This window comes from Barbus barbus (assembly GCF_936440315.1).
Source record: "Barbus barbus genome assembly, chromosome: 4".
Taxonomy (NCBI): domain Eukaryota; kingdom Metazoa; phylum Chordata; class Actinopteri; order Cypriniformes; family Cyprinidae; genus Barbus; species Barbus barbus.
Window position 1 is genome coordinate 33,877,897 of NC_136732.1, and position 21,509 is coordinate 33,899,405.

The following is a 21,509-nucleotide window of genomic DNA, read 5'->3' on the forward strand; positions in this document are numbered from 1 at the left end:
GCCAGCCACCACGTGACCTTCCTACTCTGACGGAGCGTCAGCTGTATGCGTGCGCGTGCGCGTGCGGGTGTACGTGTGTTTATTTATTTCCGAGCCAAGCGTTTCGTCTTTCAGCCGGTGTAGGGATTAAAACTGCGTCGATCCAGGATGATCTGAAGTAAAAGAAGGTAAATGTGCTGTAATATCTGTTTAACCTGTTACCCTGCGCCCCTATTTTTGAGCATTTTGTAAAAAACGATATAACCAAATAAAAATGTCTGTAGCTCTTGAACCCTAAGGTCTATATTTAAAAATCTGGTGTTGTTTGAAACTAGACACTTGATCCTTTGTTACTCTAGAGTCATAATAACTCAAAATTAGTATAGCAATAGAGTAAAACAAGGTAAAATATACATGAAATTGACTCGCGATATGTTTTAATGAAGCTCACTAAGGGAAAAATGGATGAGACTTTCATGCCAAAGGCCTGAAAACACCATAAAGATAAAGCTGAACATCTGACCATGTTTTGATTCAAATTTGAGGATGATACTCCCAAAAATGTAGTTTCTGTAAGCTTTTATTTAAAAAAAATCTAGGCGTCCTTTCAAAAAAGCCATTTGGAGACCCCAAATAGACACTTTGTAAACAAATGTCCAAATGAGTCAAAACTACATAATACATATATGTATATCAATTCAGAACTGCTCTGCCCACCAAAACACACAATAAAAAACTATTTCTGAACAGCATTTGTAGTGCTGACTCATTTAGTCATTTGGTTAGTCTACAAATGGCATTTTTGAAAAAAAACGCCTAAATATTTCCTGAAATAAAATATGAAATAATAAATTTTTTATAGGTAAAGACTTACAGAAAGTACATCTTTATGGTATTTCATTTCAAGAAAAGCTTTGGAAAAGTCATTTGGATATTTTATTTCAAGAAAAGTCTAGGAATCCTTTCAAAAATGCTATTTAGAGACTCCATAAGACACTGCATACTACATATGTATATCAATTCAGAACTGCTCTACCAATGAAACCACAAAAAAACACAAAACTATTTCAGAATTTGAACATAACTAAACAGTCTTTATTCTGAACAATTCCAATAATGAAAACAGTGAACCAAAACAGATTTGATCATTTTTGAACTAGTGAAAACACAAAACATGCAAAATACATTGTTTTTACAACATTTGTATTTTTTATTTATTTTATATGGTGAATATTATGAATATTACTATTTTACTAATATAGTAATAGATTACTATTACTAATATTACTAAATAATAAAAAAAAAAAACTATTTACAGTATTTACAGTGGAGGAAGACGCTCTAGCAGCCACTAAAATGGTTTTTTTTCTGACCATCTGGATTCACCAGACCTCTGAAAAGACAGGGAAGAGTGAGAGAAAAAGAGTGAGAAAGTGTGTAAGCAAAACAAATCAAACTTGCAACACTGTTTACATTTTGTACACACACACACACACGCGCGCACGCACACACACACAATAACCGGGACATACCCACAAACAAACACACCCACCCACCCACACGAACAAAACTCATGTAATCCCCTCATATTATCCCTCTCCGTTGTCATTTTTAGAATCTAAAACAGCTAACATGAAACAAAAGCTGCAAATACATGATAAAGACACATAAACATTCAAGAGGAGGGTGGAGACACTTACGTGCTAATGCTATCCACGCTTCCCAGCGATCTCAGCGCGTATTCGGCTACTAAATTAGCCATTTTTCTCCCCACGTCCTCCAAAACACCACCAAACGCCACAGAAACACTTCTCAAGTCGAAGATCCACGATGGAGAGATTCAGATGTGAGCTTTGGACAACATCTGTTCGCTGATAGCCAGTCTGTGTAGCGCTGCGACGCCATTATGTGTACGCTTCATGCGTAACCCGAGAGCGCACGAAAACACACGGACAATACGCCGAGCTATTCTCTAAACAATCTTACGTAAACTATTCAAACTGTCAATCACTGTAAACGTCCTTGTGGTTGGCTAACACTTCCATCCATCAAAACTGTGCTGGCGAGGCATTGGCTGGGTTCAAACACCCCTATTGTGATGTGTCCGGATTGACACCTCGCTGACCCATTCACGGACGCGCTTACTGTCCCGGGTTATAACAGCTCCTGCGATTGAAGGAGAGAGACGAGGGAGGGCTATTCTTACTCGGAAGAGACGATTCTGCTGGAAATAGATGGCGTTTCAAAGCTGGAATACGAATTATAATCGATATTTATTGGAAAATGGACGCTATCGATAACTATAACTCGAATCGCTTATGTAAACAAAGGAGGATCTATCGTGTTTTCCCCTATTTTTTCGTTGTTTTGGATTAAAAAGTGGATGCATTTTGAAGAGTGGACCCTTCTCTTGAAATGTATGCTGGTGTGTCTTGGAATAGTCTGAGCTGACCAGCGCTATTGGCGATCAAACGTGAGTACTGCGGTTCGCTTTGTTCATTTTAAATGGCCGGTCTTTCAGCATTTCTGTTAACCCTTTCCTCTCTGGTGTATTGATTTCAAAAACAAGCTCACATCGTTAATCTTGAGTGTTTTAGCTTTCAAATGATATATAGTTAATGATAATTGATTGAATATTGTTCTAAAACAAAGGTAATAAAAAGTCCGACCACGCCCGACCACGCCCTTCCGGCCCGCCCACGGGCCGATGCGGGTTAACAGGTTAAAGGACATGTGTTCTGTTAAAACTTACGAATCAAGGTCGTCCTACATCGCCGCTACATGATTAGCCGCCTTCCCTTGCAGACAGACAAAACAAAGCAGACACTTTTTCATTAAATGTATTTTTTTCTGTTCGGCATTTCCTCTCATTTGTGTTGTGTTGTGTTGTATCGACTGTAGATCATTCTAGGCCCTGTGGGCGACATTAAATGTGTTACACGAAGGCTTGTTCAAGATTTCAAGGCTTTAGCGGAAACCGCTAGCGAACCTCTAAACTGTCTGGTAATAGTGTATTATTAATGAACTAATATAAAACTTAACAGAGGAGATTTATAGTTTTAATGCAAGAAACGTGTATGTCACTCAGTACTTAATGTCATCGGGCTTATTGCCTAATGCAGTTAAGAAGTGTGTCACTTTGTGTTAGGTAACACAGTTACAGGTCTTTAAACAACACACTGATGCTTTGCTAGATGATCCAGCCAGACAGTTCATGCTTTCTAACAGTGTAACCCATGATTAAAGTCAATAACATTTAATGACCTATTATAAATCCCAGATTCAAGCAGGTCACTAAGATTGAGATGACTTCTGAGCTTGATTTGCTTTTTCATGCACTTTGCTGGTCTTATTATGATAGACTTGAGTAATATAAATAGAACCACTGAGATAATATGAATAGTTTTTTTTCCCTCCATGGTTTTGCTTTTAGTTAACCTTAACAACTCTATTTCAGAGGAAAGATATGTCTCATGCAGAAATCGTCTCTGAAACAACCTTCTTTTTTGGTTGACATTACTGAGCCTCATTTATCCAATTAGATAATATTGACAACACTGCAACAAAAACAAGGCTTATCTTGTTTCTAGTCAAAATCTCTAAAAAATCTCTAATTAAGATGCATTTACTAGATAAGCAAAATGACTTAAGATGTTTAGTCTCATTTCCACGGGGAAAAAACGAAATGAAGTGTATTTTGCTTAAAACAAGTAAAATGATCTTCCAGTGGGGTAAGTACAATATTCTTAAAACAAGAGCATTTTATTTACCCCACTGGGAGATGACTTTTTCTTATTTTTAGCAAAATGCTCTTAATTTAGTTGTTTTGCTCTGGAAACAAGACCGTGTTTATGGTTGATTTGATCTTTCTTTTTCTTGTCTGCGCAGGTCGAGAGGGGCTGGGATGGTGGTGTGTGCTCTAACTGTGCTTGACGGGCTCGGCGAGGAGGCCACGGCTTTGGGCGGCGTGGTCGTCCTGTTCCTGGCCATGGTTCTTGCCTGGCTGTCTACCCACGTGGCCGACCGTGGAGATCACATTCTGGGGACCATTCTCACCGTGGGTGCCCATGCCTCCCTCATCGGCCTTGGGGGTCACGACAGTTACGCGAGCCCCCCACCCAGCTCAGAGCCCAGCGAGCAGCAGGACGAAGAGCCAGCGGAGGAGGAGAAGCAGGAAGAGGGAGAGGCCCGGCCGGATGGGGGAGAGGATGTGCCTGGAGAGGAGCTGCTGGATATTCAGGGTGGGAGAAAGAAAGTGAGCAATGTTCAGGGTGATGAAAGGGAAGAGGGGAAGGAGGAAGGGACTGAAGAGGAGGCAGAGGATGAGGCCACCAGTATCACTGTGAGACTGAAGTTCCTGAATGACACGGAGGAGCTGGCAGTGCTCAGACCACAGGACACCGTTGGACTGCTGAAGAGGTGAGACAAACACACACGAGGCAGTGAAAAAATAAAGTTAACTCTTATGTATGAATTGGAGAAATCAAAACAGTCTTTTTTATAAAGTCTGATTTGAACTTAAGTTTATTTTTAAACTTTAAACAGGGGAATTATTATATAATATAATGAAATTATAATCAATAAAGTCAGTACTCTGAAGGGTGAATGTGTGTCAGTGCAATCAGTCTGACTTTTAGGAAAAAAAAAAATGAGATGACTAACCTTAAATCAGAATCAGAATGAGCTTAATTGCCAGGTATGTTGACATGTACACATTTGTTTTGGTTTGGTGACAGAAGCTTCACAGAGCAACAGAATGACAGTAACAAGACAAGACACAGATAATGAAAGGAATAATGTACAGCTATACAAAATAGACCATTTTGTTTGTACAGGTATGTTATGTGTAAATCTGAAATGTAAATAAGTATGTGACTAGTATTAGACTAGTCTAAGCGGTAACACTCTAGTATGGGGACAAATTCTCACTGTTAACTAGCTGCTTATTATCATACCTTTTATTAACATATTTGCTGTACTTATAAAGCACATATTCTGCATGAGCATATTCTACATCCCTATTCCTACCCAGTACCTAAATGTAGCAACTACCTTATTAACTTTTAATAAGCAGCAAATTAGGAGTTTGAGGCAAAATGGTAAATGGTTTGTTAATGGCGAGAATCGGACCTTAAAGAGTGATTGTCTAAGCAGTTTATGCAGCTGACCACAGATCTAGAACTGTGGAAAAAAAAAATAAAAATCAAATTACTAAGTACTTTTTCAGCCTTGTTATTGTATTCAGTGTATACCTTGATTTTTATGTTTCTCACATACATGAAGCCGTTATGTTATTGACTGGATTTAATTTATTTTACAAATAAAGTCCATAGGTTTTTAAAATGTGTTTGAAATAAGTCTCTTATGCTCAACAAGGAATAGACAAATACAGTAAAATAGTAATATTTTGAAATGTCATAAAAATTTAAAATAACTGTTTCTGTTTTAATATATTTTAAATTTGAGCTAAATGTATTCCTGTGATGCAAAGTCTTCAGTGTCACATGATCCTTCAGAAATCATTCTAATATGCTGTTTTGAAAACTAAGCAATGTAATGGCCAAAAACAAATGCATAAAAAATTATTCGCTGTTGCTTAATTGCATAAGCAACTCTCTATTGTGTTAATGATTTCTCTCTCTCTCTATCTCTCCATCAGTAAGTACTTCTCTGGCCGTGAACATCAGATTAAGCTCATCTACCAGGGTCAGCTGTTGCAGGACCCTCAGCGCTCTCTCCTGTCCCTCAACATCACCCACAACAGCGTCCTCCACTGTCACGTCTCTCAAGCCCAGGCGCTGCGTGAGGCGGCCGCAGAGGAGAACCCTCGAGCCGGGAGGGGCTCCATACTCAGCGGGGGGCTGCGCTCGGCCGGCATGGCTCTCAGCACAGGAAGCCTGGTGATCCCCGTGTTCGTGGTGCTGCTCGCCGTCGTCTGGTACTTCCGAATCAACTACCGCCAGCTGTTCACTGCCCCGGCCACCATCTCTTTGGTTGGAGTCACGGTCTTCTTCAGCTTCCTCATCTTTGGCATGCACAGTCGATGAGAAGACGGATGAAGAGAGGACTGATTCCAATCTTAGGGAAAAAGGAAAAGGAAACGATAGGACGTGAAAATAATCAATCAGTGGTAGCCGAGAAAGTTCTCAGGGAGCCCTCGAGGGTTCTGGTGCCATTTAGGCGACTGAAGTTGTGTGTGCGATGAGAGGTGTGCTAGTGCTTTCAGCTTCATTTGTGAGCAGCACAAAGTAACACTGCTATATCATTTAGCTTCTTGGAAAAAAATAGCTTTATAATTATTTAATCTCAGCCTAAAGTGTAGCTTCTCTGTGTAAAGTGAAGTCAGGATCCCACGTGTGACTGGGCTTTTCATTTAGAGGAATCGCAATTTGTGTCAACTGATTGGTTTTTATTAATTATGTGTCTTTTCTTCATTGGTAATAGCACCACTATCTTCTGTAGTAGCAAAAAATGTCATATGTTCAGATCTCAGTACAGAAATAACAGATGTGATGTGCTAGTTAGCAGATATTTTGAGACATCAGTTTACTCAAACTTGTTTTTTATGTTTATGATTGAAGGATTTTTTTCTTTTGCCAGTGTCACTGAAATCTGTATTTTTTTCACTTTTTTCTACATAACAGTCTGGTTTAGCATGTCTGCTGCTAGTTACAGCTCATAGTTATCAGTTAGGACATAAGAGTTTTATACATGAAGATTTTACATGCAAACATACTGGAGTATTCTAAAGAGACTGTAGAAAACTCACTGCATTAATAGGCATTTCACATGTGACACCGATAATAACAAAGCAAATAATTTTTCTCCTGTGTAAAATCTGTATATAAGCAATGTATTTACTGTAGATAAATCAAAAGAGGCATAGAGGAACCTTAAAGCTCTCTAAGTTTGATGGTTCTTGTATGAATGGGTCACTTTTCTCAGTATTGTCAGCAATATCTGCATATGTTTTAGGGGAAAAGTATCCTACCTTCTCATTCTTGCTATAACAGACAACCTCTTTAATTAAAATGCTTTTTGGTTTTGCTTTGATGCAGTAATTCAGAATAAAATTGCTCATTTTTAAAATTTTATTGTTCTTATCCACACTCACACACACAATAAACATATGTACGTATATATATATATAGATCGATGCATTGAACATCTAAACAATATTGGAGCCAGTAACTTCCACTGTATGGAAAAAGTCATACATGCTTGGAAATTGGAATGAAATGGTTGAATAAATCGACAATTTTTGGGTGAACTGTCCCTTTAAGAGTGGTTTAAGAATGAGTGTGAGAACATCCAATCCTGAGAAAAATTTATTTAGACTATTACAGAGTTACTACAGTCCATTAAGAGCCAGAGCAGCATAGAAGAAAGGTATCCGCCCCCAGCAATGGTATATCCTAAGTTGTACCATGTTTTTTTTTTTTTCTCTCCATCATGCAGACATTTCAATTCACACTCAGAGAAACTCTCAGGTCTTTTAAACTTAAAGCAACAAAATTCACAAACGACAGCCCAATGACAAAAATAAAATTTTACTGAAAATACAATAAGGCGCCTATACGGGCTGGATTTTATCCATTTAAGTGCATCTTCAATTGCTATTTGCATTTCTGACTTTTTTTTTATAACCAAACATATTTTATACAAAACAAGCTGACATCTAACATAGTAAGTGCTCTAAGAAAATGCATACGTTACAGATCAAGGAGACAAGAAGCCATGATTATAAAAAATTACAAACATTGACACTAAACTAAATAAATAGAGTATCAGACAAGAAATATCAGCCATGACAACAAACAAGAGTATTAACTTCAAAAGAGGCGCAAAAGATTGTGTATCCACAGATTTGGCAGAAAGCTGTCGGTAGCACTATGCAAGTCCATTATTTAGCAAGAGAGAGTATGAGTAGTAGCTTTGCTTGCAGAAAGCAGCTGAGAAGAAATAAACAGGTTGCAGTAACATTAGCAAGACGATATGAAGGAAAGATACCCTTTAAAACCAGTAGAGGACATTGCACAGATTAACCTACAGTATAACAAGAGCCACCAAGAACAAAATATTTGCAACATCCCATTCACATTCAAAAAATCAGTCCAATATTCACCCATGCACACCGTGTCACATTTTCATGTTACTGTAAACCCAAATCTCATGTATACACACACAAGAGTATGCAATAACACAATGACAGTGAACTGCATAGTAAAATAAAAACAAATGCTTGCGCCAACTCACATCCACATAGAAAAACCACATTTAATCACAAAAACACTCTGTGCAACACTGTGCCATTACAAATGTACTCTCTTGTGCCCCAGATACAAATGTTTGAAATGGTCCCCCCAGATATTTTCTCTCTTACACACATTCATCTCGTTCATAAACCTTGAAATGGTGGAAACCAGAGATCACATAAGGACTCATCAAGTAAGTCATGAACACAAACTCTGTGTGTAATTGTGTTGCATGTTCCTCAGTTCAGGTCATCGTAGATGCTAGGAGCTGGAAGAATGGGCAGTTTTGGTCGCTTTTTCCGACTGGACAGGCCCAGTGCATTCTGGGAGCTGCTGCTCCCACTCCCGCCGCCTACTATTACTCTCTCTCGGTCTCCTCTCTCTCGTTCCTGCCCTTTGTCCCACTCTCCTCCACCTCCAGTGGTAGTCAGAGTCAGTGTACTGGCCTTTTTCTTTTTCTTAGGTCTCTTAGATTCAGAGTTATTGGTGCCTGAGAACAAGACGGTGAATAAGTGGAAAAAACAAAGACAGAGCGTGTCGTTTTTAAAAGCGTTCATGAAAAACTCACTGGCTTTTGAAGATGCCGAGTCTGATGGTGAGATATCAGATGAGCCGTCCCACTGGAGGCGAGACATGATCAGCTGGCCATCAGGAGCATCATAGCCATCGTTTTCCAGCATTGTTTCAGAGTCAGGTAGCGTCGACCTATCAAACAGGAAGCAAAATATGACTACATAGAGACAAATGCTGAATAAGCACACATTTAACAAGAACCTCAGTTCAAAGAAACAATCAACCGATTTGAAACCAAAGAGATATTTGCAGATGAGCTGCCATAGTTTCTTCCGCCACCCTTTATTTTACAGGTTAATACGGCACATTGAATATTCAACAAGCATTATTAAAATCGTGAAGCTAAAGAACTTTTTTTAAACTTGCTCTGGATAGGAGCATCTGCGAAGTGCCATACATCTAAACGAGTTAAAAAAGATACTAGTGTGAATTATGGAAATATTATGAGTTGATGAATGAAAAGGACTAGAAAAATTGGGCTTCTTCATGAAAAAAGAAAAAGCAGGTCATCATTTACACTGAAAACTATCACTAGTAACACTGTAAAATAAGGTCTCATTTGTTAACATTAGTTAATGTATTAGCTAACATGAACTAACAATGAACAATCAATTTTTTACAGCATTTTTAACTAATTATAAATGCTTATAAATGTTAATATTAGTTCATAAAAATACAGTTGTTCATTGTTTGTTCATGTTGTGGCTGGAATACATTATATAACTTTTAATATCTGAACAGATTTTATAGCACAACACATTTGCCGACATTTAAAGTGGTTACAGAGAGAAACCAGGCATCATCCCCTTAAATCTGTTAAAGTTTAAAGGCATTCAGAACACCACAAACTTACACTGAAACAATTCTTGTTGCTAGGAGACACCTTTAAATGGAAAACAGTGCTTTCAAAAATTGGCTCAAGATATCAAACATGTTTGATAGCCGCCGACTGGATGGAATCATGAAGCTAAGTCTGCACACAATGCACTACGCGATTTTCTGTGAAATCTGTCAGCTTTTGACTGCCCAAAATCTGCAGACTGACTGCGGCTTTCTCCAACTAATGTTGGCTCTTCCAGACTGCAAATTGGGAAAAAAATCTGGGAAAACATTGCGTAGTGTATTCCAGCCTTTAGTTCACACTGCATTAACTAATGTTAACAATAGATGTAAATTTTGACAAAAATAAGTATTAGTAAATGCTGAAATTTACAGTAACTAAGGTTAATAAGTGCTTGTATTGGTCATTGCTAGTTTGTGAAGAAATAAAACCTCATTGTAAAAAAGAAAAATCACAGCGGACTAAGCTGTACACTAACTCCAGATGGTGTGCCTCTTGTCTCAATACTAGGACCCATTAGTTTTTCACCTTTATCTTTGGGCAGCTGCTACAAATGAACATAAGCTTGATGAAAAAGAGGTATATTATGAGAGAGAGAGAGATGAAAGGAGAGGAAAGCAGGTGGGTACACTAATTGTTTTCTGACAGGGAGAGGTCAGGGTTGGGAGAAGGGGTGAAACTCACGCGGACGGCCCAAGGAGGAAGACCCTGACTGCCCTCCTCTGTTCGTCCGTGTGCTGGGGACACCGCTGGGACCTGCCAGGACACAACGTGGCATTATGCACTGCACCAGAGACAATGACGGGCAAGAGACTGGTTGAACACTACCAGCAGGATTGGAAAGGAAGCTCTAGGGTTGGATATTAGCATTTAGGGAAGGGGGTTTCAGTGCTGGCTGATGTTCAAGAAGTCTCTTGCTGCGTAAAACAGGCAGTGCTTTAAAACAACCCATGACTGTCCAATTGGGAAATGATGGTGCACTTTTATGTCCAATTGGGATGGAGACAGATTATTTCAATTAAACACTTTTAACAGAAGCAAGGCCAAATTAAATGACACCCAGAAAGAAAACTGAAAAGTGAACACCAATCAAAAATATGGGGTTTATATGGAGTTGCCAGTTGTGTTCCGTAAAATCAGTCCCAACATAACATGATCATTTCCATTTACATGAATGAAAAAGATCATGCGTTCACACATCACATGCACAATCAATCTCTGGCTCTAAAGCAGCAGCACACACTAATACATACAAATCCCCAACACTCGGAACAGTGAAAAACTACATCCCCTTGACTGTACCAGTTCACCGTACTTCTGATCATATAACAGAGTTCATTAGAGCAACAATTCCCTCAAAAATTAGCATTTAAATCACTTCTTCATTTTCATGCTGTTAAATATATCATATTAGTGATTTTTTTTAAACCGATTACAACAGTATGCTCTTATTTTTTGTTATGCAAATATGTGCATAAGTGCTGAACAGTTCAAAAGCTACAAATCTAAATGTTCCTCAATGCAGGGTTATAAGTAGCCTTAACATAGAATAAAAAAATAAATAAAAAAAGAAGATGTTTTGGCCAGGCATAAAATGTGTACAGCCCTTAAATCTCCTAATCTGGTTCCACAGATGTTCCAGCCATCAGTAAGTTTTATTCCTCATAATATATGCCTGCTGTGGAAAAATACTTACTCTTTGCTGGCAGGAAAGACAACAAACTTGGTGACTTTCACAGTCAATAAGGTAATGGAAAGAAACTGTAAATGTCAGTGAGTGTACCACAGTGTGCAATTGTAAGAATAAATCACAGATGTTTATTTTTATGGTTTCCTGTTAGTTCACAAATAAGAACTGAATTCTTACCGAGTACACATCTTCTTTGTGTGCTCTGATATGACCCCACATTGCTGAGGAAAGAGAGAGCCTGTTAGCAAGAGGTAAACTCCAGTGGGTGAGAGATTGTATAATGCCAATAATACTATTTAATGGCAAAACAGCTGAAATGAAACTAAAATGATTAACACTTATTTCACTCATTTACAAAAAATTCACCAAAAATATCTGAAATTTGATCTTGGTAGATTTTGTAACAGAAAAAAGAGGGAAATACTACTTCTAATAATGGTCAAAAATGATACTAATAATTGCAGATGTTCAAAATATTAGCTGTCCCCTTTATTTAGTCTACTACAGTGAAATCGATTATCGTTCACATTAATTTACCACTGAATGCATATACGATAATTTGAGATGGCCATACACAAAAAAACTTTATTCTAACACTCCACTACATTCAAGTATTATTTCAGTTGGAAAGATACATATTTTCCTATATAAAGATTTTAATCTACCTGCATTTAAATCTGAAGCATCACAATATGGTAGAAAAAATATCAAGATCTTAGATAAGTAGAGAAGATAACATTTTGAATTAAATTAAGTTTTGAATAGCTTTTTATTTTATTTTTTACTTTATGATGATAGGACAGTTAAGATTTGACAGGAAGCAAAGTGGGAGAGAGAGGGGGTGCGGGATCGGGAAAGGTCCTTGAGCCGAGATTCGAATTTGGGACACCCATAGTGCAACAGCATTGTATGTCGGTGCACTGAAGATGAATTAAGATTTTCATTCCACTGTAATTAATAATTAAAGGATTTGTTAATTATGAGACTTTTATTTGTAGACCTAATCTAGAATTTTTAGATAATTTACTATTCTATTATTTTTTTCTTATTTTTATTAGTATTCTTTTTTTTAGGAAAAAAACAAAACAATTTATGTTAAACAGTCTATATAATAATAAATAAAATATGATTATATAAGAATATAATATACTCTTAATAATATATATTCTTAATGTAATAATATATTCTCTATGTAAGAAAATAATATTAATTTATAATAGTTCACCGTAGTCAGTATGGAGCGCAGGTCCTCAGGTCCCAAAGTCTCATAACTGATGCCAGAGCTGTAATTAAACTGCAAGAGTGAATGAGTGAGAGAGTGAAACAACAATCCCTATAATACTACAGTAACAAATGCAACAGTGAAAGCAAGAACCAGTGTTATACACATTGAAATAATTAATCATCTCACCTTGAATAGGTCTGGATTGGCATTACTGCTGAGCTCTCCTGCAGAGTGACAAAACACAAAAAAGACTCACAACACATTCATGTGAAGCCTGCTGTCTGTCATGCAATGAACTACCTTTAAACAACTCCTGAAAGCTAGATTCAGTCAGAATAAAACCCACCATTCTTGTGCTTCAGGGATTTGGATCTCCTGGGAGAGTTTGGATTCTAAAACACACAGATTTATTTTAACTATCATTTTCAATTTAGTTTAATTTAGAATATTTGGCACATTTGATCAAAGTTTTATACCTTTTCTGACTTTCTCTTCTTGGCTGTGAAAATAAGAGATTAACTGTTATCATTAATTATTCAAATCAGGCCTACGAAAGATAAAAAAGTGCACCGTTTAGAGACACATAGTGGTGTAGGAAGTAAGAGGGAAAGAGAGAAACAGACAGACTGGATCAGCTCACCTTTCTTTTCTGAACCATAGGACCAGTCATTGTCATTGATATCATCATTGTCTTCCTGATCGCTTTCTGACTTGCTTGTGTTGTTGCTGCTGGCTATTCTGTTGAAAGAGCAGAACAATCAATGCTTTGAAACGTCACTAGAATTTTCCCTCAGCGATCAATAAAATCTCTCTACCTGGCAGAGAGTGCAATCTTTGGAAAATAATCTTTAGAAATGTGTCACCCCCAACAAATTTTCCCATCAGTACATGGCAAAAGAATAAAAACACTGAAGTGCAATTCCAGAAATGTTGGTATATTTTTTTTAATTTAAATGAAAACTAAAAGACTTTCAAATCACATGAGCCAATATTTTATTCACAATAGAAATTTTTCAATTTTATGCAGAAAATGAGCTCATTTCAAATTTGATGACTGCTACAGGTCTCAAAATAGTTGGGACAGGGGCATGTTTACCATGGTGTAGCTTCTCCTCTTCTTTTCAAAACAGTTTGAAGACGTCTGGGCATCGAGGTTATGAGTTTCTGGAGTTTTGGTGTTGGAATTTGGTCCCATTCTTGCCTGATACAGGTTTCCAGCTGCTGAAGAGTTTGTGGTCGTCTTTGATGTATTTTTCGTTTAAAACTGCGCCAAATGTTCTCTATTGGTGAAAGATCTGGACTGCAGGCAGGCCAATTCAGCACCCGGACTCTTCTACTACGAAGCCATGCTGTTGTAATAGCTGCAGTATGTGGTTTTGCATTGTCCTGATGAAATACACGTCGTCTGGAGGAGAGCATATTTTGCTCTAAAACCTTTATATACATTTCAGCATTCATAGTGCCTTCCAAAACATGCAAGCTGCCCATACCGTATGCATTTATGCACCCCCATACCATCAGAGATGCTGGCTTTTGAACTGAACGCTGATAACACGCTGGAAGGTCTCCCTCCTCTTTAGCCCAGAGGACACGGCGTCTGTGATTTCCAACAAGAATGTCAAATTTGGACTCGTCTGGCCATAGAATACTTTCTCACTTTGAAACGGTCCATTTTAGGTGATTTTGGGGCCCTTGAGATGTTTTGACATGCCCTGATATTTGTGCTTATTTCAGCTACTTATACTATTGACCAACATGTATTTTTTTTTGTATTCAGCACAAACTGTGCTACAATAATATGTGACCAAGATGGATGTACATGTTTGCATTTGTTAGAAGAAAAATATTATGCATGGTTAGTAAGTTTTGGGGGAAAACAATGTAGCTGAAATAAGGCCATAAAACCTACACTAAATAGTCCTGAATAAGACTTTTGTGTAATCAGTCTTCTAGGCTAGAATATTTACTTCACAATTATGTGAAAATCATTCTGCTTAATCATTCACAGAAAACAATATATTGATTTAAATTTTTAAAGACATGTTTTGTGATCGAAAGCCAATATGCGAGGGAGTGGTAATGTCCTTGAATATTAAGTGATTTTCACCTGAGAGACAAAGGGCCCTCCCCTAAAGGCTGCTAATGGGCCATCAGTGTGACTGTGACTGAGGCAGGTAAGACAGAGAGTGTGAGGAGACTGAATTTTATTTTTTTTTGCATTTTATTTACAACAGTATGATCAAAAGATACATAATGAAGGCCAAAGACACATTATTATGTACACTGATCTAACCACAGAGATGTGAACAGACTTTGACTCATTCCTGCAACAGATTCTGTTCAACAAGTACCTGACATTTACTTATGTCCATGGATTCAAGAAAAAAACCACAAAACAATCAGTAGTCAAGGATCTTATTTTACATTTACATTTATGCATTTAGCAGACGCTTTTATCCAAAGCGACTTACATTGCATTCAAATTACAGTTTATTAGCTCTTGCTTTCCCTGGGAATCGAACCCATGACCTTGGCGTTGCTAGCGCCATGCTCTACTATTTGAACTACAGGAAGGCTTTTACCATAGAATATCAGTGTAGTTGAACATCAAACTGTGTTCCTCTGAGAGCACTGTACCAACATCAGAAGAAAGTCATCAGGATTCATCTGTGGTTCAGGTACCTGATTCAATAAAATACAAACAACCAAAAACATTTGTGAGCATGTTAACATCAGGAGTATCTATATATATATATATATATAGGTTTTATAGACTCACGCATACTTTGTACTATCGTAAACAAAAAAAGACCTTTTATATCTGAGAAACTAATTATTATTTATTTAGTACGTTATTAAATCTATTTTTGAACAGAGTAGGCTATTAATAATAAACATGTTCTAAACATACTTAGACTCGTAGCATTCATCATGTTACAGTGTACTCTCATATTACTTTTATTGTTTTATATAGAGCATGAAAACATCATGTCGAAAGACATTTAAACACAATGAATTGCCCATCATATTCAAACATTGTAGTCTGGAATTACAGTTTGGGAAAAAACAACTATGATTTTGTAGTCATATAGCCTAGTATGTATGATTTTATAGAAGCTGTTATGATTCTGCAGCCATAGACTCACATATGCTGTGAACTACAAAAGGATGCACTTTGTACCATTAAAAAAGGTATATTTTATATCTGATAAACTAATTGTTATTGTTTAGCACGCTATTAAATCTATTTGTGAACATTAAACATTCTTCTAAACATTCTTAGATGTGTAGCATTCATCATGTTGTCATTTGGGAAAAACCCAACTAATCGTGTAAATTTGTCACAATAACACGCTAACTAATGCAAAAAAGAAGAATTACTTACTCATCAGATCGATCTTCTCTTCTGGATGAACTCTTGCTCTTATTTTGAGGGAAATCCAGCCTTTACGTCTTCTTCCAGAAACGAACAGTATAGCAGCGATGAACTCTTCACTCCTGACACTTTGTTTATGTTGGGCGTCTCCATGCGCGCACGGCGCACGTGGTTATTTACATGTGAACACGAGGGGGCGGGATCGTATTAAAAATAACGAGTTAGACTGGACAGACTGAACATCGTGTTGGTTTCATACGGATTACTTCATCACAGAATATTTGTTTTCGATATGACTTACTTCATTTGAAAGTAGACACTTCGGGCTTTCTATAGAGATAACTCTCATGTTTCTGTGTTGAGTATTTGCTGAATTACAGTTCATTTTAGTGATGCGTTACTATAAGCATATCGCAGAGATGGAGAAGACAGAGAGCGCACCCTATTGGCTTTCTTTTTTCCCCCAAAACCACAAAGTTTTTTTGTAATCGTGAGTGTACACAAATAAAAAAGACACTTAACAGTTTCGACTGATGTATAACACTTATTTGTGTGACCAAAATCAACAGAGTATTTTTAGTGTCTTTTGCACTGATCTTAAAAAAACATCTGGGGGCCGCCGGCGATACAGCGGGCCCCAGATGGTTAAATGAGCCTTGGCCCACAGGACATGACGGCGCTTCTGGACCATGTTTTCATATGGCTTCCTTTTTGCATGATAGCGCTTTAGTTGGCATCTTTAGATGGCACGGCGGATTGTGTTTACCTACAGTGGTTTCTGGAAGTATTCCTGGGCCCATTTAGTAATGTCAATGACAGAATCGTGCTGATGAGTGATGCAGTGTCATCTGAGGGCCTGAAGACCACGGGTATCCAACAAAGGTCTTCGGCCTTGTCCCTTACGCACAGAGATTTCTCCAGTTTCTCTGAATCTTTTGATGATGTTATGCACTGTAGATGATGAGATTTGCAAAGCCTTTGCAATTTGACATTGAGGAATGGTGTTTTTAAAGTATTCCACAATCTTTTTACGCACTCTTTCACAGATTGGAGAGCCTCTGCCCATCTTTACTTCTGAGAGACTCTGCCTCTCTAAGACATCCCTTTTATAGCTAGTCATGTTACAGACCTGATGTCAATTAACTTAATTAGTTGCTAAATGTTCTCCCAGCTGAATCTTTTCAAAATTTCTTGCTTTTTCAGCCTTTTGTTGTCCCCATGCCACCTTTTTTCAGACCTGTAGCAGGCATCAAATTTGAAATGAGCTCATTTAGTGGATAAAAGTGTAAAATTTCTCCATTTAAACATTTGTTGTTTTATCTATGTTCTACTGTGAATAAAATAATTTGAAATCCTTTAGTTTTCATTTTATTCAAAATTTAAAAAACGTTCCAACATTTCCGTAATTCGGGTTGTAAAACAACAAAGTTCAGGATGAGTAAATCATTTTGCTCAACTACTGCTTTAAGCATTCCCTTCACCGAATAATGAGCTAAATGGTGTGAGCTCACAGCCCGCTGACCTGCGATTGGCTATTCGGCTGCTGTTGCGGCCCATGCCAAGACACTTCTCCAGATGAGGAGCAAAGCGAGAGGCTGCAATACTCCGGCTGCAGTTGGGACACACACACTCCTTATTCTTCCACTGGTTGTACACCTGCCCAAAGATGTCCACACCAGGCTGGTCCACTATTTCTACATCAGAGGGAACATAAAGTAGTGACACATTTTAAAAGCATACAACCCAGCTTTAGAAAAAAATTATTTGTTTATTTTTATGACTGACTCACCGAAATCCTTCATACTTTCTTGGTCCGTTTCATCCAGGAAGAAATAGCCCTGTTTGACCGCCCTGTGCACCTCAAAGCACAGCCCTAAACAGGCATCTTCCACTAAGTCAGAGTAAACGTCATGAGCCAAGGCCTACAACAAAGGCAGAGTAGAGTCATATAAGAAATAGAAGTCATGTGTGTTAAACTGATCATCATGTATCTTATTTGTCTATGATACAGGCTACTTTTTGGGTCTAAGATAAAGGAGGCCCACCCATAAACAATTTGTCCCAGACCATGTGAATTTTAGTGATGAGCATGCATAACAATTCTTTCGTAAACCGATGCATTTAGATGAACACAAAATTTACAAGAACAATAAAGCAGATATATACTGTTCTGTATGTTTTCAGAAATTAAACTCATTATCTGCAACCCTTTACCTCAAGCTTGGTGTTATCCAGGCCTGACAGAGACATATCCTCCATTTTCATTTGCAGCAACTATTTTAAGAGAGCTCTCATTGTGGACAATGCTGAAAGAGGCGGAAACACTAAAACACACAAATACATACAAAAGGCACATTACATCACAGTCAAATGTAATATCATAATATCATCATCCTACTATCTAAAAATAAAATTATGCCTTTTTAATAAACAAAAAAAGAGACTCAGCATACCAAAATAATTAGTAAACAACTGAAAACAATTTAAACAGCCATTTATAACCACATTTGTTCATCATGTTATCAACTCAATGTTTGTTTTTAAAACTCAAATGTATTTTCCAGGCTATATGATCCATTTTATAACATGCTTGTGATGTTTATAAATTATTTATCATGTTCAGCAAGCTGATATATAACGGGAATACTGTGAACATGGGCGGGAAAAGCAATTATTCAGCAAAACAGCAGTCACATCATATAAACGATGTATAACCAGTTTATATTTAAACCTAATAAAACTGCTGAATACACATATACACACTGTAAACATAGTAACAGGCACGACTGTAGCACTGCCCTGTCCTCTCTATGATATAACTTTCCTTATGGGCTGGTTTGAGAAACATTATTAGAAAAACCGCAGGAAAACGTGTCACAAAGTAGTAAGTGAGGCCGCGCGCAGAAAAGCATTTTTGTTGCGCTCTTGGTTAAATTGTATCTCTACTTACCAAGACTGAACGGGCCGGGTCCCGCTGCTCTCTTGTTCAACGACCACATAGAACAAACATCCTCAAAACGAAAGTACATGTGAAAATAACGAAAATATTATGTTACAAAAATGATTAGACGCCTGGCTGAATAAGTCGTTTGAGTACAGATGATGTTTGGAAATAAAACAACGCTGCCATTTTGGCTCCGGTTAGACATCACTAGCCTATTACCGATCTTAGATGACACATCGATTGAGCTGCCTTGAATTAAACACACACTGAGATATACGTACACACGCATATGGTGACTCAGTCACATAAATAAAACAATTACGGAAGTATTTAATTGCTAATAAATTATATATAAATTATGCACACACACACACAAAAATGAATACAAATACAAAAACTGATTAAGAGAAAGTTTATTTGCTCAAATTGTAAATTGCAGGGATATAACATCTCTTGCTATAGAAAACGTCCAAATGTTTCAAATCTGTAGTACAAATTTCTCTCGTTTTTTTGCCATTTCTACAAATAAACAAACAAACATGGGAAGGGGTAAAAAACTAAAACTTACCAAATTAAAAACATGTCCCCAATTGACAAACTCATTTTGGCTATAGCAGAATACTGCTTAGCCAACTGAAAATACAAACGCAATAATGTTCACTCATTACAAAGGGAACAAAAAAAGAAGAAGAAGAAAAAAAAAAAAGAGGAAGCTATATGTACAAATACCTTACAACAGCACTGAACCCAACCCAAATCTATTTGCAAGTCTCAAAATCCTATAAAATATCAACAAATCTTGAAAGGTCCACTGGGTTTCTTATCCCGGCCCATCATTCAAATCATCTATAACCAAATTCTGTTTTTTCAAACAACATTTTGCATGATACAGGCCTTAATTATTTCGGGTGCCTAGAATAAAGGTCACATGTCTAGTACAGCAAATACAGCATCCAGCTCTGTTTTTACAGCAATCTCCCACCTCCCTCCCACCCACCTCAAAATTATATGCTGGTCTTTATATGCAAATTACCAAGGCTCAAAATTTTAGATGGAGGGAAAAATCACTTACAGTGCCCCTATTAAGTTCAGGGCTGCATAAAAATACTGAGTAAAAGGTGGTACTCAGCAGAGGAAGCTGGGTTGTGAGTTTAACTCGATTTAGTTACCATTTCAGGCCAGGGCATTGGAATGAGAGAACATGCCAGTCACCCTCAAAACTGCTCATATATACATAAACACATAACGGTACCCCCTCTCTTAAATAAAACATCTCCATTACATTCCTTGAGCTGGTGCATGAAAGACCTGTGAAGTGGTTGATATTATGGGCTAATGAGTGAAATGAAGAAAGAAGAATACTGAAAAAACACAGGGCTTGTGAGCAAGGGATTCCATCATAAGTGCACTGAATTGTGGGGGTAACTCACATCCGTCATATTTAAAACATACCGTTTTAAAAAGAAAAACAGTTCTTTGGAGCACCAAATAAAACAGTGGTTGGAAAGAGGAACAAAAAGTCAGCTTCAAGCAGTATAAAAAACACAGTGCCCCATCCACAAAAAAACACAAGACAAGCATATTTCTGCAAGAACTTGGCTTGTGTTGCCAAAAAATTAACTGATAAACTAGTCCTCCTCGTTATGTAACATCGGTCAGTTTTATTATCTGAATTAACGGCGAACTCAAACCCATCAACTGTCACGAAACGGCTACGGGCAGCATACCTAAAACAGGACAAAAATAAATAGTCCATTTTCACCTTTAACCCCTCATCAGGAGCAGATAAGGGCAGCGCACAAATGCCTGCTGAACAAGAACCGTGTGCGAGACCAGTGGGGCCCATGCGGCAACATTCAAAATGGCTTCATTGTTCCTGAAAATACCACAATTGTTTTGAACCGAAAAAGCAAAAACAAACACCAAAGAGAGTAGGAAAGGGAGAACAACAATGCAACTATGAAGAACAAGAGAGGTACAGACAGAAGAAAAGAAAGCAAACATTCTTCAGAGTGCAATTATTTGGTCCTCTCTACCTCCCGAAATAATCTGTGAAACTAAGAGACTCTTTGGCTCATTTATGGAAAAGAAAATGGCACCTGGTGCTCTCTATGTCCTCTAAAATATAAACACGGGGCGTCCTAATAACGCTTCACGACTGCTACAAGCCAATAGCAGAGGACTGCACCCTTTTTTCGGTGTTGGGAGGAATTTAGAGCATACATCCTCATACACGTTGCCTAAAATGCCTTAAAACCTGCCGAGCCAATTCATTGAGGGAGTTACAAATAAAATCAGAAGCGCAGGGGAGAACAGAACAGAAGAGAAGCAAAGGGAAGAGTGTGTGAGAGGTGGCGCAGATGTGTGACAGTGGGGTAAGCTCCCCTCCTGTGGTGAGAAGAGCGCAGTGCAGAGCAGGCTCAGACCCCGGCTCATGGCTCAGTTCACAGCATTTCTGGCAGTCTGCGGGCTCAGCCTGACTCGGCTCCGGCTCAATCTGAGTCTGAGCCCGATGAATCGTCAGAGCTGGAAGCGCTGCTGCTGCTTTCTGATTTATTCTCTTTATCCTCAACCTCTTCGTCCTCAATTTCTTCTTCATTCTGGAAGTGAATTTGCAAAGATACTT

General features: G+C 37.9%; 3 protein-coding genes across 8 annotated transcripts in view; 1 reads left to right on the plus strand and 2 right to left on the minus strand.

Moving 5' to 3' along the window:
- The first annotated feature begins 23 nt into the window (after window positions 1-23).
- On the plus strand, window positions 24-7,254 carry tmub2 (transmembrane and ubiquitin-like domain containing 2). Of its 2 annotated transcripts, none has more exons than XM_079415106.1 (3): window positions 24-167; window positions 3,868-4,398; window positions 5,639-7,254. In XM_079415106.1, the coding sequence occupies exons 2-3, from the start codon at window positions 3,884-3,886 to the stop codon at window positions 6,024-6,026; spliced, it is 903 nt and encodes a 300-aa protein (XP_079271232.1). In that variant the 5' UTR covers window positions 24-167; window positions 3,868-3,883; the 3' UTR covers window positions 6,027-7,254. The 2 variants fall into 2 exon arrangements, with proteins under 2 accessions (XP_079271232.1, XP_079271233.1); XM_079415107.1 differs by having other exon boundaries at window positions 46-187; window positions 2,701-4,398; window positions 5,639-7,247.
- LOC306868762 (ataxin-7-like protein 3) lies at window positions 7,065-19,535 on the minus strand. Of its 2 annotated transcripts, XM_079415100.1 has the most exons (14): window positions 19,452-19,535; window positions 18,890-18,950; window positions 18,154-18,263; window positions 17,729-17,861; window positions 17,462-17,633; window positions 13,204-13,301; window positions 13,040-13,062; window positions 12,910-12,955; window positions 12,750-12,787; window positions 12,564-12,632; window positions 11,516-11,559; window positions 10,333-10,404; window positions 8,803-8,939; window positions 7,065-8,724 (listed from the first exon to the last, which is right to left on the minus strand). In XM_079415100.1, exons 3-14 carry the CDS (start codon window positions 18,202-18,204, stop codon window positions 8,474-8,476), a joined length of 1,134 nt encoding a protein of 377 aa, XP_079271226.1. In that variant the 5' UTR covers window positions 18,205-18,263; window positions 18,890-18,950; window positions 19,452-19,535; the 3' UTR covers window positions 7,065-8,473. The 2 variants fall into 2 exon arrangements, with proteins under 2 accessions (XP_079271226.1, XP_079271227.1); XM_079415101.1 differs by lacking the exons at window positions 10,333-10,404; window positions 19,452-19,535 and having other exon boundaries at window positions 18,890-19,130.
- LOC306868757 (nucleolar transcription factor 1-like) overlaps window positions 19,279-21,509 on the minus strand; it is a 967,110-nt gene continuing 964,879 nt past the window's right edge. For all 4 annotated transcript variants that reach the window (XM_079415093.1, XM_079415090.1, XM_079415092.1 and 1 more), the window contains one exon: window positions 19,279-21,483. In XM_079415093.1, coding sequence (XP_079271219.1) covers window positions 21,376-21,483 — 108 coding nt within the window. In that variant the 3' untranslated portion in view covers window positions 19,279-21,375. The remainder of the gene's footprint in view (window positions 21,484-21,509) is intronic.

What these genes read in the sequence shown, in the direction of transcription:
- tmub2 (XM_079415106.1), top strand. Translation starts at nt 3,884, where the DNA reads ATGGTGGTGTGTGCTCTAACTGTGCTTGACGGGCTCGGCGAGGAGGCC. An exon ending in ACCGTTGGACTGCTGAAGAG is followed by an intron (nt 4,399 to 5,638) that starts GTGAGACAAACA and finishes TCTCTCCATCAG; the next exon opens with TAAGTACTTCTCTGGCCGTG.
- LOC306868762 (XM_079415100.1), bottom strand. Translation starts at nt 18,204, where the DNA reads ATGAAAATGGAGGATATGTCTCTGTCAGGCCTGGATAACACCAAGCTT. An exon ending in TGGATAACACCAAGCTTGAG is followed by an intron (nt 17,862 to 18,153) that starts GTAAAGGGTTGC and finishes CCTTTGTTGTAG; the next exon opens with GCCTTGGCTCATGACGTTTA. An exon ending in CTATGGTTCAGAAAAGAAAG is followed by an intron (nt 13,063 to 13,203) that starts GTGAGCTGATCC and finishes TTATTTTCACAG; the next exon opens with CCAAGAAGAGAAAGTCAGAA.